The following is a 13,876-nucleotide window of genomic DNA, read 5'->3' as shown; positions in this document are numbered from 1 at the left end:
TTTTTACTTTTTTACCGTAAATTTTTACTTTTTCACAACAAATAAAATAGTAGTAGTAGCAAAGGGGCATGTCAAGTTATTCGATTACATTTCTCCATAGAAATTGGAATTATAAATACAAAACAAAAATAGAACTTCAATCCAAAATGATTGAGAATAAATCTTATCAGAGTAGGATTCGAGCCTTTGATGGCACAGTGGATTGTTTATCAACCAAAAATCAGAAAAATGTAGAAAAATATTAGCCATGGTTGGATCTGTGATAGGGAATTCTTGCTTTCTGCACTCTCCGCTCTGCCATTTCCTCGTCTCCGAGTCCTCTCCGCTCCCGTTTTCTTACCCAAGAAATGCGGTGTGTCGGAGAAAGAACAGAGCCACCATGGCATGTCTGGAGAAAGAAAATTCAAAACACAGCGATATGTGTACAAGGAGAGCGATTCTGTTCGTGGGTTTTGGTTTAGTCCAGTTTCTTGGGCCGAGGGCAGATGCTGTTGATGGCTACGTTGTAGGTCAGCTGGCATCTGTTTTCTTTTATTGTATTTGTAATTTTTGTATTGTTTACAATTTGGTGCTTGGTAAAGATATTCTGTTTTTGTTTACTTAATGGGAGAAGCAATGTTTGTTGCAATTTGGTTCTGATGTATTCCTGGTTTGCTATCAGGATGGAACCGGCGAGGGCGGGCAAGGAATCGTCTCTCGATTGAAAGTAACATTAACTTTTACTTCACATTTATTTAAAAATTCTACCTTCCACCTTATACATGGTCACATTGTTGATATTTGTAAATCGGGATTGATATCTTCAACTAGGGAAGTTGATTTCTTGGAAAGTGTCCATTAGTTTTGTTATGGTTTTCTTCATTTAGTTACTGAAGATGGCAAATAGAATCTCCTTATAAAAATTAGCACAATCAGTACTTGTTTAGCTTTGATTTAGTGTTTCATATGGCTGGCCCGGCCTGCCTGCATTTTTTACTTCCATTTTTTGTAGCTCTTTGACAGTGCATATCTTCATCAAAAGTTACGTTAGTAAATATGATGAGTTTTAATTGAAGTTGACGTTCCGTGTAAACAACTGGCAATTATTTAGCCTAACTTCAAGCAGTCGATGAAATTTAAACTTGTTAAGATCAAAAGAACTTGCATAGTTTAGTTGAAGATATGGAATACGTAGCCCCATCATAGTCGAAGTCTTGAAACATAGCTTTAATCTCAAATGTGCTGAAGGATGCAAACAGCTATAAAAAGGCGACAAGGGGGTGAGTAGGACCTCATCTAGATTATGTCAGCTGTCAGTGGCGGAAGGGGACGGGACTAAATGTGGCCAACAGTTTCAAATTTTAAGTGTCCCCTCTTCCCCCTCAAGAAGAAGTCCTGGCTCGATTTCTAGAGCTAGAAACAGATTGTGTTGTTTGAACCAGAAAAGGAAGAGACTAAAGTGGTGATGGGTGAGCTGAGTGAAAAATTATGTGACCAGTGTGGCTTCCCATTTGAAAAGTGTGCTGTTCCAAACACAAAATGTTCAAAAATCAATAATATGAAACATCAATTGGTGAGATGAATGCTTAACAAAGTTTGAATAATTTTAAAAAATATATATCTTCTTAATTTATCAAACACTTTCATTTATTCTTTTAGCCGAAGTTGCGACCGGAAAAAATTGATTATCTAATAGAGATTACAAATTTATGGAAGTTATAATGTATTTATACTTTATAATGTTCACTTGCATGTGAACCAGATACTGGGAATAATTAATGTACAAGGTATACACATTCTCGTTGATTGAATATTAGGTATCAAAAGACCAACTTGATGAAATACGTAGGATTTTCCATACCAAGGGTTTGAACCTTTCACCTCTCACTCCAATACAATGTCAGATAACCACTTTTCTCCAAAAATACAAACTCGTGAGAGGTGGTTGAAATAATAGTTTTACTTTTACAAAATATGTTCTCCCTCCAACAATGTTCAGCGAACATGTTTTTCATGGTGAATTATATAGAATCTCACCTTTTCCACACAATTAAGGAATTGACTGAAGATGCACTAAGTGAATTCTTTTCTTCCTGTGTATGTAAGATAGTTGAATGCTATTCAATTCATTTAGCTGGCTTTTACAAGGCTGTGGGGAAGCTATATTTTAGATGATGGATGAATCCATGACTTACGGTTTTTGAATTTTTGCAATTGCTATTCTGCGTGTAAATTGATTACTGGAAAGCAAATTCATACCTATCTTGCCCAATATCGATCATCTTATAGTAAGCTACTGCGAACAACTATTCTTTCTGGGTTTTTTGCTTATTTTCAGAAAATACTGAGTCTAGAACACAAGAAAATACTGAACCGAGAACACAAGAAAATACGGAGTCGAGAACAGAAGAAAATACGGAGTCGAGAAAACAAGAAAGTACTGAATTGGAAACACGAGACAGGATACAAAATGCAGAGGTCTGCATCTCTTCTTGATATAGCATGGTGTAAAAACATTATTTAACTACTGGTTTTTTGGTTCTAAGGTTGATAGTTTGTATATAATTATCTAGATCATTTGCCTAAGGGTTATGTTTTTTGTGCCCAGCAAACAGTTAAGGAAAATCCATCCTCAAACCCGACCTTTTCAGTTATCAATTCAATTGGGGTATTGTCGTCTGGTGTTCTTGCTGCTCTGTATTCATCAAAAATAAAGGAAAAGGCCACTTCTGATACAACCATAGAATCGGTAAGCCATTTTAACAGAGTTTCTATTATCTTTGTTATATTTGTGAAACTGTCATCAACAAGTAGCCTTGAAACCACTGATTATATGTAATAAAAAAACTTTTTTATTATTCATCGGTTTGATTGCATTTGATATTGATCTGCCTTCTTCTCTGGTGTTACAATGGATTTTATATTTTTTTGGTTGTATTTAAGAAATTGGCATCAATGAGTAGCCGTGGTGAAACCACTGATCTAAATGTTATATAAACTTATCTACTTTTCTTTGATTTGATTGCATCCGACGTCAATATGCCTTCTCTTGTGCAAACCGAGTAGAAACTCGAGTTCGAGCTTAGTTATATTATTGTTCAAAAACTTATTAGTTGCTTGTTTTTTAACTATTACTTTTATTACTATTGGAGAAAAATAAAACAATCATTAATCAATATTTTCTGCACGGAGTTTTCTAATGATTGTTGTAGTGAATTAAAATAAATAATGTATTAAAACAATTTATAATTTTATTATATAAAAATTAATTTATACACAAACTCAGCTCAAGCTGAAAAAAAATTTCTACTTGACCTCGAGGTTCAGTCAGAAAATTTTGCTATACATGGCTCAAGCTAGGCTCTTTAACCCCCTATTGTTCTCTGTTTAAAATTCAGGAATTAGGATATTTTTGAGTTTGTTGGTTTCCTTTCTAAATTATTATTTATTTGTTATTTTATTGGGAGCTCAGGTGAAAACTAAACTCAAGGAAAAGGAAGCTGCGATCAGTTCTCTAGAAAAAAAAATATCGTCAAAAATGCTAAAAATTGAAGAAGCTCAGAATAAGGACTTCGCAAAAGCAAATGAGATGCAACAAACTTTGATCAATCGACTGAACACTGCAAATTGTACAGTAACAAGCCTCGGTAAGGAGGTGCAAAATGAGAAAAGATTAAACCAAGATCTAAGTATCAAAATTGAGAATCTGGAAAAAAACCTCAGCGAGTCTCAAAATGAGAAAAGGGAACTGCAAATACAGCTGCAGAAGAAGCTAGATTCTATAGCCTCTTTGCAAGAAAAGATCAGAATGCTTTCTTCAGATATCATGGTTAAGGAAGATGATCTTCAAACTCTTGACTCTAAAGTTACTGAAAAGGAACTAGAATGTCATGAACTGAGGTCTGCATACCAGAAATCCCGAGATGAACTGACAGGGTTGGATTATGAGATCCAAGAACTGAAAGATACAGTCTCGAAGAATGAAATGGAGTTGGAAATGAAGAATTCGACATTGAAGAATTTGAATGAAGAATTAACTTCTTTAATCACAGAGAGAGATGAATCGAGCAAAAAGCTTGTTGGGATTTTAAAGGAGTTTGATGAGTTTAAATTTTCTGCAGAAAAGAAGATGGTTTTGCATGAGGAGCACTTGGGTGAAAGGGAAAAGCAGCTTCAGAAGATTGAGGAACGACTTAACCTTGCATTGGATGAAGTGAAAAAAGATGGAGTCTTGATTTCTAATTTGACTCAAGAGAACCAGAATTTAAGAGAAAAGTTGGACGTTGAACTGAAAAGTGTGAACATTCTTGAACAAGAACTCAAGATTGCACAAGAAATGTTAGAGAAATCAAGAAATGAGGCCTCTGATCTTTCAAAGCAACTGCAGAAGTCAAGAAGCTTGTGCTTGGAACTTGAAGCTGAGATCTCCAAGGTTAAGGCTGAGTTTAACAAAGCAAGGGAATCATTGCAGAGAGAAATCGATGAATCAAAAGAAGGTGAGGAATCCTTAGCAGGAGAATTATTGTCGGTAAAGGAACTTTTGAGCGAAATGAATGAAAAACTACAAATTATGTCCCAAGAATTGGCAGCTGCAGAGCAAAAGCGTGATAGCTTAGAGAAAGAACTCATTGATGCAAACAGGAAAGCAGAAGCAACTGCAGATGCTCTTACGGAAGAAAGGAAAATTGTATCTTCTTTGAACAATGAGTTACTGGTTCTCGAAAAGAAAATTTTTAGAAACAAAGAAGCCCAAAAAATACTTGAAGCAGATTTAGAAGTAACTACAAAATCACTTGGTGAGAAGACTCAGAATGAATCAACTCTTCTGAGAAATCTTGAGTCTGCTTACTCAAAAATTTCCAGTTTAGAAGATGAAAAAAATGCACTCCACAACTCTCTTGATGTGCAAAAACAAACGAATCGAGAAGCTCGGAAAAACTTGGAATATGCCACTAATGTGGTGATGGAACTGGGAAAAGAACTGGAGAGTTTAGAAAATAAAGGAAAGAAACTACAACAGGAATTGGCATACGCAAAGGGAGAAATGCTACAGTTAAAGAGTCAAATAAACGCATCGAAAACTGCAGAGAATAATCAGAACCAGCAAAAACTTGAAGCTGGAGGTAAATCAAATAAAAAAGTTTATCGGAGGAGAAAGGAGACGGATAATAGTTGACAATCGTGTGGTCCTTTTTAATCATCTTCCAGGAAAAATTGCATATACTATGCATTGTTGTACCATTACATTTTTTTGGACGATGTAAGCTTTATTGAAAGGATTGCCAACATGCTTACTAGAGTCAATTTTAACTTCACAAATTTACAAATCATGGATTCACCTTTATGATTCATGTTTCTTTTTGGGTTAAATTTTGCATAAATCATTATTTGTTTTTGTTTTTTTTGGTAAAGCCCCCTTGATGAGATAAAATTCTTTAACTGGTAAATTTGCAGTTGAAGACCCTTCTAAAAATTTGACACATTAAAAACTCCTGTTTTGTTGTAATATATTTATAGGTAAAATCCTCTTGTTTATTTTGTTTTTAATACCATGCAATTCTTGAACTCAAGAGCAATAGGACCAAGTTCATAGATATTAGCACTAGCATAACAAAAATGTTTTATACTCTCTGTCTCAATCGTAGAAGGTTCATTTCAATTTTCCACTTTCACAAATGTATAGTCAAGTTTCTTCATTTAGTAACATTTTTTCTTGTTTTTTATTAATATATATCCCTATTAATAAAGTATTGGAAAATATACAACCTTTTTTTGAATGAATTAAATAAGATAAAATAGGACGTTTATTTGTAAACTTTTTTTTTCCAATAAATTTTTTAATGTTTAAGAAAACAAATAAGAAAGTTCTAGGAAATTTGAACTACGTAACCTGAATGCATGTAATTTAGGATTTTAATTAAAAGATTTGTTTAAGGATTTTTATGCATGATTATTGCATGGCCAGGGTTTATTTCACGATTATTTTAAAGTTTCATGCATTAGGGTTTTAAGTTGCATTTCACGTTCGAACGAGTACGGAGACCGGGGAAAATCAGGAAAAATATTTTTATTATATAATTAATTTTAATTATTTAATATGAGGTGTTTTATGTGCATTTTTTGAAAAATGGGCCTTGAGGAGTATTTTTACTCGTCTTGTCATATTTTTAATCGGTACGCAAATTTTAGCAAGTCAGAGGACTTTTTGAGTGCTCGGACAATATTTTCAAAAATGTACATAAACGATATATTTTTCGGGAGGGTTTTTGGGTTTGATGGGTTTGTTTTAATGCCTAATGGACTTAAAACCCTTTTAATTTTTAATGAAGGCCCATTAGTACATGTTTTGCCGTCGTGCATGGCTTGATTCCAACCAAGAATCTGACCCTCTTGGGTTCGTGACAGGACTGGGAGAGGGCCATGAACGGTTGGGCGTGGTCTAGGAGTCGGCCGAGGGGGTTAGGTCGAGGGATGGTTCGTTAGTCTTGTGCGGTGCGGTTGCGAGAGTAGCGCACGGGGCTGGTGTATTGTGCAGTAGGTTCAGCTAAGGTTGGTCAAGAAGAGACTCTTGGGTGCGAACTTGGTCCCAGAATAGTTGGTTAGCTGCTGGTCTACTTGGTCTTGAGCTAGGGTCGAAAATATGGAAGGTTGGTGCACTAGGGTTTTGAGTGTGCACGTGCAGAATTTCCAGCAACTTTCGGTTACTGTTTGAGGGTCATAAGGGGTCAGAAATAAGTGATTTTTAGGCTGGTCATGTAGGTTTTAGTCACGGATCAAGTTGGGAAAATTTTGGTTAAATTTTGGTTCGATTCGGATTAAAACCGAGACTCCGGTCCAAGTTTTAAAACGAATCTTTTAAGTTTTGAAACAGGCTCGAGTTTACGTCTAAGAAATATTTCTAAATATGTTTTGTGGTGTTTTAATGAGTTTGGTAAGTTTCGGGTCGAAATTTTGAGGCCCAGGGGTAAATGGTCATTTTGGGTTTCCAGGGACAAAACGGTCATTTTGCACCGGATCGAGTTTTTAGTCCTGACAGCACCCTGATCACAATTTGACATGCCATATTTAAATGCTTATGTATCACGGCGATTATTTTTATGAAATTACGAAAATACGTTGCATGCTTGATTTTAAAGAAAAATTACATATATGCGATGACACGTTTTGAATAACGGGAGTTGGTTGTGACTAATACGATTATATGAGATATTATGATCTGAGGCCAAGGCTCAGGGGATGGGTAATGTTGTCGCTGATGTCCACGCCGCCGGGTACCGCAGTTATATTAGATGGATCCATCGAATAGAACTGATACGAAAGTCACAACTAATGAACTGAATTCAATTAAAAGAAAATGTATACGTGTATGATGTTATGATGAGACATGTTTTGACACATTATGATTTTATACGACATGTTTACGTTAGGCTTTTAAGTTCATGAAATATATGTTGCTTACAGTATTTTCACTGTTGCATGTTATGTATATGTATTCGATATAACGTTACAAGTGTGTTGAGTCTTTATACTCATTAGATGTGAATGATGCAGGTGCACATGTTGATGAAGAGGCTGGAGGTGCTGAAGTCTAAGTTGGCAGGGCTGGATGTGCGCACATGAACCCGAGGACCATATTTTCCGCCCATCATGTTTTTGAGTTAGGAGTAGACATGATCATTTTTATACGCTTTGTTTTGACATGTTGATGATTACCAGGATTTTTACTTGTTTTATTTTTTTACCTACATTTAGGATAGAAGAGTTGGTGATAATTTTTAAACTGCAGTATTTTATCTGTTATATGATTACGAATATTTTAAAAGGTGTATTTTTCATCAGTATTGCATGCATGCATAATTTAATGGTTTCGAAAATGAGCTTGTCAAAAAAAAATTTAGTAGCATTTTTAAGTAGTAGATATTTCAATTGGTATCAGAGCAGGTTCCTGTATAGGGTTGTGCCACCGCTAGCTTCTGCAGCTCAGTCTTCAAGCCTCAAGTTCGTAAGCTTTTATGTTTTAAATTTTTTAAATAGTTTAATGCTATCACCTGCATGTTTACATGGTATTCGTTTTACGATGATTTACAATACATGTTTAGCTGCTTTCATGATTTGAGGATTTACTGTTTGGAAAACTAGATTAAATTGCATGATGGATTACGTTTAGAATTTGGACTGTATTCAGATATCATGCCTCCCAGATGCGCTCCCAATACAGATCGCCAAGATGATACTTTTGGAGGCCGTAGAGGCCCACCTCCACCACCCTCACCGCCAGGGGACGCAACTACCCGTGTACTGGAGGGTATTACTAGGCTTATGGAGCAGTCTCAGCAGGCTCCCCGACCACAGACTGACATCTACGAGCAGTTTAGACTGCTCAACCTGAAGGAGTTCGGGGGTACCACTGATCCGTTTTTAGCTGAGGGATGGCTCCGCTCATTGGAGCTCAATTTTCAGTACTTAAAGATGAGGGATGGCGACCGGGTAAAGTGCGCCACTTATATGCTGAGAGATGATACATCCCTTTGGTGGGAGGGAGCCGCTCATGGAGTGGAATTGGCTACCCTCACTTGGGATCAGTTTAAGGAGATCTTCTACAACAAATACTTCCCAACTGATGATAGGGCCCGCCTGACGAGGGAGTTCATGAGTCTCCGACAGGGGGACTCATCTGTGGCAGAGTTCATCTAGATGTTTGACAGAGGCTGTCATTTTGTGCCCTTCATTGCTAGAGATGCCGCCCAGAAGCTGAGGCATTTCATGGATGGTCTGAGACCCAATTTGCGTCGGGATGTGATGCCTATGAGACCGGCGAGTTATGACGAGGCCACCAGTTGTGCCTCCCAGGCTGAGCATGCCCTCCGAGATATTGATTTTGAGATGCAGCGGAAGCGACATCAGGCCCAGTCCAGCTCCCAGCCGCAGAAAAAGCAGTTTACAGGGCCATCGAGGCAGTAGGGGGCAGCAAAAGCCCCAGGGACAGTTTCAGAGGCCTAGACAGCATAGACCACCTCATGTGCCAGGGGCACCTAAGTCAGATGACCGACAACCGAGTAAACAGTGCAACCGGTTCCACTTCGGCAAGTGCATTTGGGGGACCTTCAAATTTTTCATTTGCGGGCAGGAGGGCCACAAGGCAGAAAATTGCCCTAAGAACAAGGGCCCCACTACTTTCAGAGCATATGTGATGCATGCCGAGGAGTCTGAGGCGGAGCCAGATTCTACACTGCTCACTGGTAACCCTAATGTTTAAGTTTTTAATTTATCGCTTGATTACATGGGTTATGTGGTAGTTATGAGGATTAACTTATGGGATTGAGAACATAAAAGGAATTAGGATGCATGCTCTATCTAGTTGGAATTAAGGATTGAATTGTATGAATTGAGAATTCGAAGGACCTAAGTGTAATAACCTATAATATGAGGACCTAATTGCAAAACTCGAAATTTTAAGGGGCTATTTTCGAATTTTCTTAATTTTTGGAATTTAAAACTTAATTTTCGAGAATTTTACAGTTTTATGGGGATAATTCAAAAATTTTAGGGGGGTCAAGTTTGCAAATTTGGAAAAATTGAAGGGCCACAATGTAATTTTCGAAGACTTTAAGGGCCAAATTGCAATTTCCAAAATTTTTGAGGTTTAAACTTCGGCACTTTTGAAGAATACTTGGGTTAAATCAGTAATTTTTTGAGGATTTTGGGTTAATTACTGATAGAAAATTTCTTAAGATTCAACGCGATCAGATTTGATAGTATTTTTGTCATGTCAAGGATATATATTTTAAATGTAGCCACGCATGCATTGCTAGACTCCGAAGCTACACATTCATTTATATCTGAGAAGTTTGTTAAGCGAATAGGAATCATACCAATGGCGATGGATTCAGGATTCAGAGTATCGATTCCATCCGGGGATCAGATGTTCAGTTCTCAAATAGTGAGGGGATTGGAGCTTCGGTTACAGAAGAATGCAGTACATGAAGATTTGATTGTGCTACCGTTGCTGAAGTTCGACATCATTTTGGGTATGGACTGGCTTTCCTTGAAGGGAGCTGTCATAAAATTTTGACAAAGGTCAGTGTCTATCCGACCGCTCAGCGATAAGCCGTTTATATTTTAGGCAGCCAGACATCAGCAGATGCCCCACATCATTTCCTGAATGTGTGCGAGTAAGCTCATGAAGAGGGGCTGCTAGTCGTTTTTTACCAGTATTGTATCAGTGTCAGAGCCAGCCAACCAGAGGCTAGAGGACGTTGATGTGGTCAGAGATTTCACTAGTTTTTCCCATATTATGTTTCAGGCATTCCACCGAACAGGGATGTGGACTTTCCTGTCGAGCTCATGCCAGGTACAGTGTCGATTTCTAAGGCACCCTATCGTCTAGCACCTGCAAATATGAAAGAACTGAAAGATCAGATTCAGGACTTGCTAGATAAGGGTTTCATTCGCCTTAACTTTCTCCATGGGGCGCCCCGGTACTGTTTGTCAAGAAAAAAGATGGCAGTATGCGACTCTGCATTGATTACAGAGAGCTGAACAGAGTCACAGTCAATAACAAGTATCCACTGCCACGATCGAGGATCTATCTGATCAACTTCAGGGAGCATCAGTATTCTCGAAGATAGATCTCCGATCAGGGTACCACCAGCTAAAGGTGAGAGAGTATGACATGCATAAGACATCATTCGAGACGTGTTATGGGCTCTATGAGTTTATGGTGATGCCCTTCGGTTTGACGAACACGCCAACGATCTTCATGGATCTCATGAATCGCGTGTTTCAGCCATATTTGGATTAGTTTTTCATAGTTTTCATTGATGACATATTGATTTATTCGAAGGGCAGAGAGGAGCACAGTCATCACCTGAGGATCGTACTGCAGACTTTATAGGACAGATGACTGTATGCAAAGTTCAGTGAGTGCAAGTTCTGGCTTGACAGAGTGGCATTCTTGGGTCACATTGTATCCCGAGACGGAGTAGAGGTCTATCCCAGTAAGGTTGAGGCAGTCCGAGATTGGCTAGTGCCTAAGAGCGTGACAGAGATCCGCAGTTTCTTTGGGTTGGCTGGATACTACAGGAAGTTCATTCAGAGCTTTTCTTCTATTGCAATTCCTATGACCGCCTTGACAAAGAAGAATGCCAAATTCATCTAGGGATCAGAGTACTAGGAAAGTTTTTGCAGGCTGAAGCAAGCGTTGACCACAGCACCAGTCCTAGCTATGCCATCAGGGCATGGAGAGTTTGTGCTTTATATAGATGCTTCGAAGTTCAGTTTGGGCACTGTGTTGAAGCAGTATGACAGAGTTATAGCTTATGTGTCCTGACAGTTGAAGGTTCATGAGAAGAATTATTCGACTCATGACCTCGAACTAGCAGCAGTGGTATTTGCCCTGAAGATTTGGAGACATTATCTGTATGGGGAGAAGTGCAGGATTTTCACAAATCATAAGAGCCTGAAGTATTTCTTCACACAGAAAAAGAGTTGAACATGAGGCAGCGGAGGTGGCTAGAGCTAGTGAAAGATTATGATTGTGACATTAGCTACCATCCGAGTAAGGCTAATGTAGTTGCAGATTCCATGAGCAGGAAGACTGCAGTGATCATTCAGTTGATAGTACAGAGACAGTTGCAGGCAGAGATTCAACGGTTTGAGCTTGTAGTTTATGCTAGGGGAAATGCCCCTAGTCTTTCTACCCTGGCAGTGCAGTCGACACTGAGAGACAGAATTCGGGCAGGGCAGACTACCGACGAGCAGCTACTAAAGTGGAGACAGAGGGATGAGCCCAAGGGCCGGAGACTGCATACAGTTACGGACAACATAGTCAGATATCATGACCGACTATGGGTTCCTAGCAGTGATTTCCTGATAGCAGATATTTTGAGCGAGGCCCACAGCACCCTGTACTCCATCAATCCCAGGAGTACAAAGATGTATAAGGATCTTCAGTCTCTTTATTGGTGGCCGGGCATGGAGAGAGATATTCTGAGTTTTGTCTCCGAGTGTTTGACATGTCAGTAGGTTAAAGCAGAACATCAGAGACCTGCAGATAAGTTAAGGCCACTCCCTATTCCTGAGTGGAAATGGGAGAACATTACCATGGACTTTGTGACATGGCTTCAGAGGACGATTANTCAGGCATTGGGTACTAAGCTGCTATTCAGTATTGTCTTCCATTCTCAGACCGACGAATAGTCAGAGAGAGTGATTCATATTCTGGAGGACCTACTCAGAGCTTGCATGATCAACTTCCAAGACAGCTAGGAGCCGAAGTTACCTCTTGTGGAGTTCATATACAACAACAGTTACTAAGCATGGATTGGTATGGCTCCATATGAGGCAATGTACGGAAGGAAGTGTAGGTCACCAGTGTATTGGGATGAGGTAGGAGAGAGAGAAGAGCATGGACCAAATATCGTCAGTCAGACTACAGAGTTAGTGGTCAATATCAGGGACATGATGAATACCTCTCAGAGCCGACATAAGAGTTAGGCAGATCAGTGGCGCAGGGATCTTGAGTTTGCAGTAAGAGATCATGTATTCGTTAAAGTCACACCAATGAAGGGTGTGATGAGATTCAGGAAGAAAGGCAAACTCAGTCTTAGATTTATAGGACAGTTCGAGATCTTAGATAGAGTTGGGACACTTGCATACAGAGTTGTATTACCGCCGAATCTGGCGGGAGTTCATAATCTGTTCCATGTCTCTATGTTGCAGAAATACATGTCAAATCCTTCACATGTATTGAACTATGAGCCGCTACAGCTAACACCGAACCTGTCTTTCGAGGAGAGACCCTCTCAGATTTCGGACAGGCAGGAGAGGAGGCTCCAGAACAAGGTGATCCTCATGGTCAAATTCAAGTGGCTGAATCATTCGAGGAGAAAGCTACTTGGGAGACTTAGGCCAACATGAGGAGTCGCTACCCGGAGTTATTCGGTATGTTTTAAATTTCGAGAACGAAATTTTGTTTTGGGGGGGTGGGGGGATTGTAAGGTCTAGGAAATTCGAACTACGTAACCTGAATGCATGAAATCTAGATTTTTAATTAAAATATGTGTTAAGGATTTTTATGCAAGACCAGGGTTTATTTCACGATTATTTTAAAGTTTCATGCATTATGATTTTAAGTTGCATTTCGCGCTCGAACGAGTAACGGAGACCGGGGATAATAAGGAAAAATATTTTTATTAAATAATTAATTTTAATTATTTAATATGAGGTGTTTTATGTGCATTTTTTGAAAAATGGGCCTTGGTGAGTATTTTACTCGTCGGATCATATTTTTAATCAGTACGCAAATTATTGCAAGTCGGAGGACTTTTTGAGGGCTTGGACAATATTTTAAAAAAAGTTCCTAAACGATATATTTTTTGGGATGTTTTGGGCTTGATGGGTTTGTTTTAATGCCTAATTGCTCAAAATCCTTTTAATTTTTAATTAAGACCCATTTGTACATGTTTTATTAACCTAAACTACACCTAATCAAACCCTAACCCTACTTAACACCCCTTGGCCGCCCACCCCTTATTCCAGCAGCCATTTTCACATTTTTTTTAGCAGCAAGCTTCGGCCTTTGCATTTTTTTCAAGAAAAGCTTCTCCCCTGCCTCTTCGTTTCACGCACCACGCGCGTATCTTCAAGCTTTTGATCATTTAAACGCAAAGGCACACATGTATCTTCTTTTCCTCTTCATTCACACCAATATTATGCTGAAGTTTATGTTTATGCACGAAAATCTTGTGATTCTACCTTGAGTTCGCATTTTATACAAGTTTTTGACATGAATGTTCATTCTTGTGTTGTATACTCATGTTTTTATGATTCTTGTGCAAGGGGGCTGCCGAGTCATGACCCTAGGAAGTTGTTCACATCAATAACTAAGGTAGAAAGG

At 38.6% G+C, this 13,876-nt stretch overlaps 1 protein-coding gene across 1 annotated transcript; it reads left to right on the top strand.

Moving 5' to 3' along the window:
* Window positions 1-124: 124 nt before the first annotated feature.
* LOC140969052 (MAR-binding filament-like protein 1-1) lies at window positions 125-5,322 on the top strand. Its single transcript, XM_073430263.1, has 5 exons — window positions 125-509; window positions 662-706; window positions 2,318-2,457; window positions 2,588-2,728; window positions 3,452-5,322. Exons 1-5 carry the CDS (start codon window positions 248-250, stop codon window positions 5,153-5,155), a joined length of 2,292 nt encoding a protein of 763 aa, XP_073286364.1. The 5' UTR covers window positions 125-247; the 3' UTR covers window positions 5,156-5,322.
* The last annotated feature ends 8,554 nt before the right edge of the window (window positions 5,323-13,876 follow it).

This window comes from Primulina huaijiensis, unplaced genomic scaffold, assembly GCF_012295235.1.
Source record: "Primulina huaijiensis isolate GDHJ02 unplaced genomic scaffold, ASM1229523v2 scaffold40127, whole genome shotgun sequence".
In the NCBI taxonomy this organism is placed as follows: domain Eukaryota; kingdom Viridiplantae; phylum Streptophyta; class Magnoliopsida; order Lamiales; family Gesneriaceae; genus Primulina; species Primulina huaijiensis.
This window is presented reverse-complemented; position numbering and strand designations above follow the sequence as displayed.

Excerpts from the sequence above, each read along its gene's own strand:
- LOC140969052 (XM_073430263.1), top strand. The coding sequence starts at position 248 with ATGGTTGGATCTGTGATAGGGAATTCTTGCTTTCTGCACTCTCCGCTC. Across the intron at positions 707-2,317 it reads GAATCGTCTCTCGATTGAAA|AAAATACTGAGTCTAGAACA; the intron begins GTAACATTAACT and ends GCTTATTTTCAG. Across the intron at positions 2,458-2,587 it reads ACAGGATACAAAATGCAGAG|CAAACAGTTAAGGAAAATCC; the intron begins GTCTGCATCTCT and ends TTTTGTGCCCAG.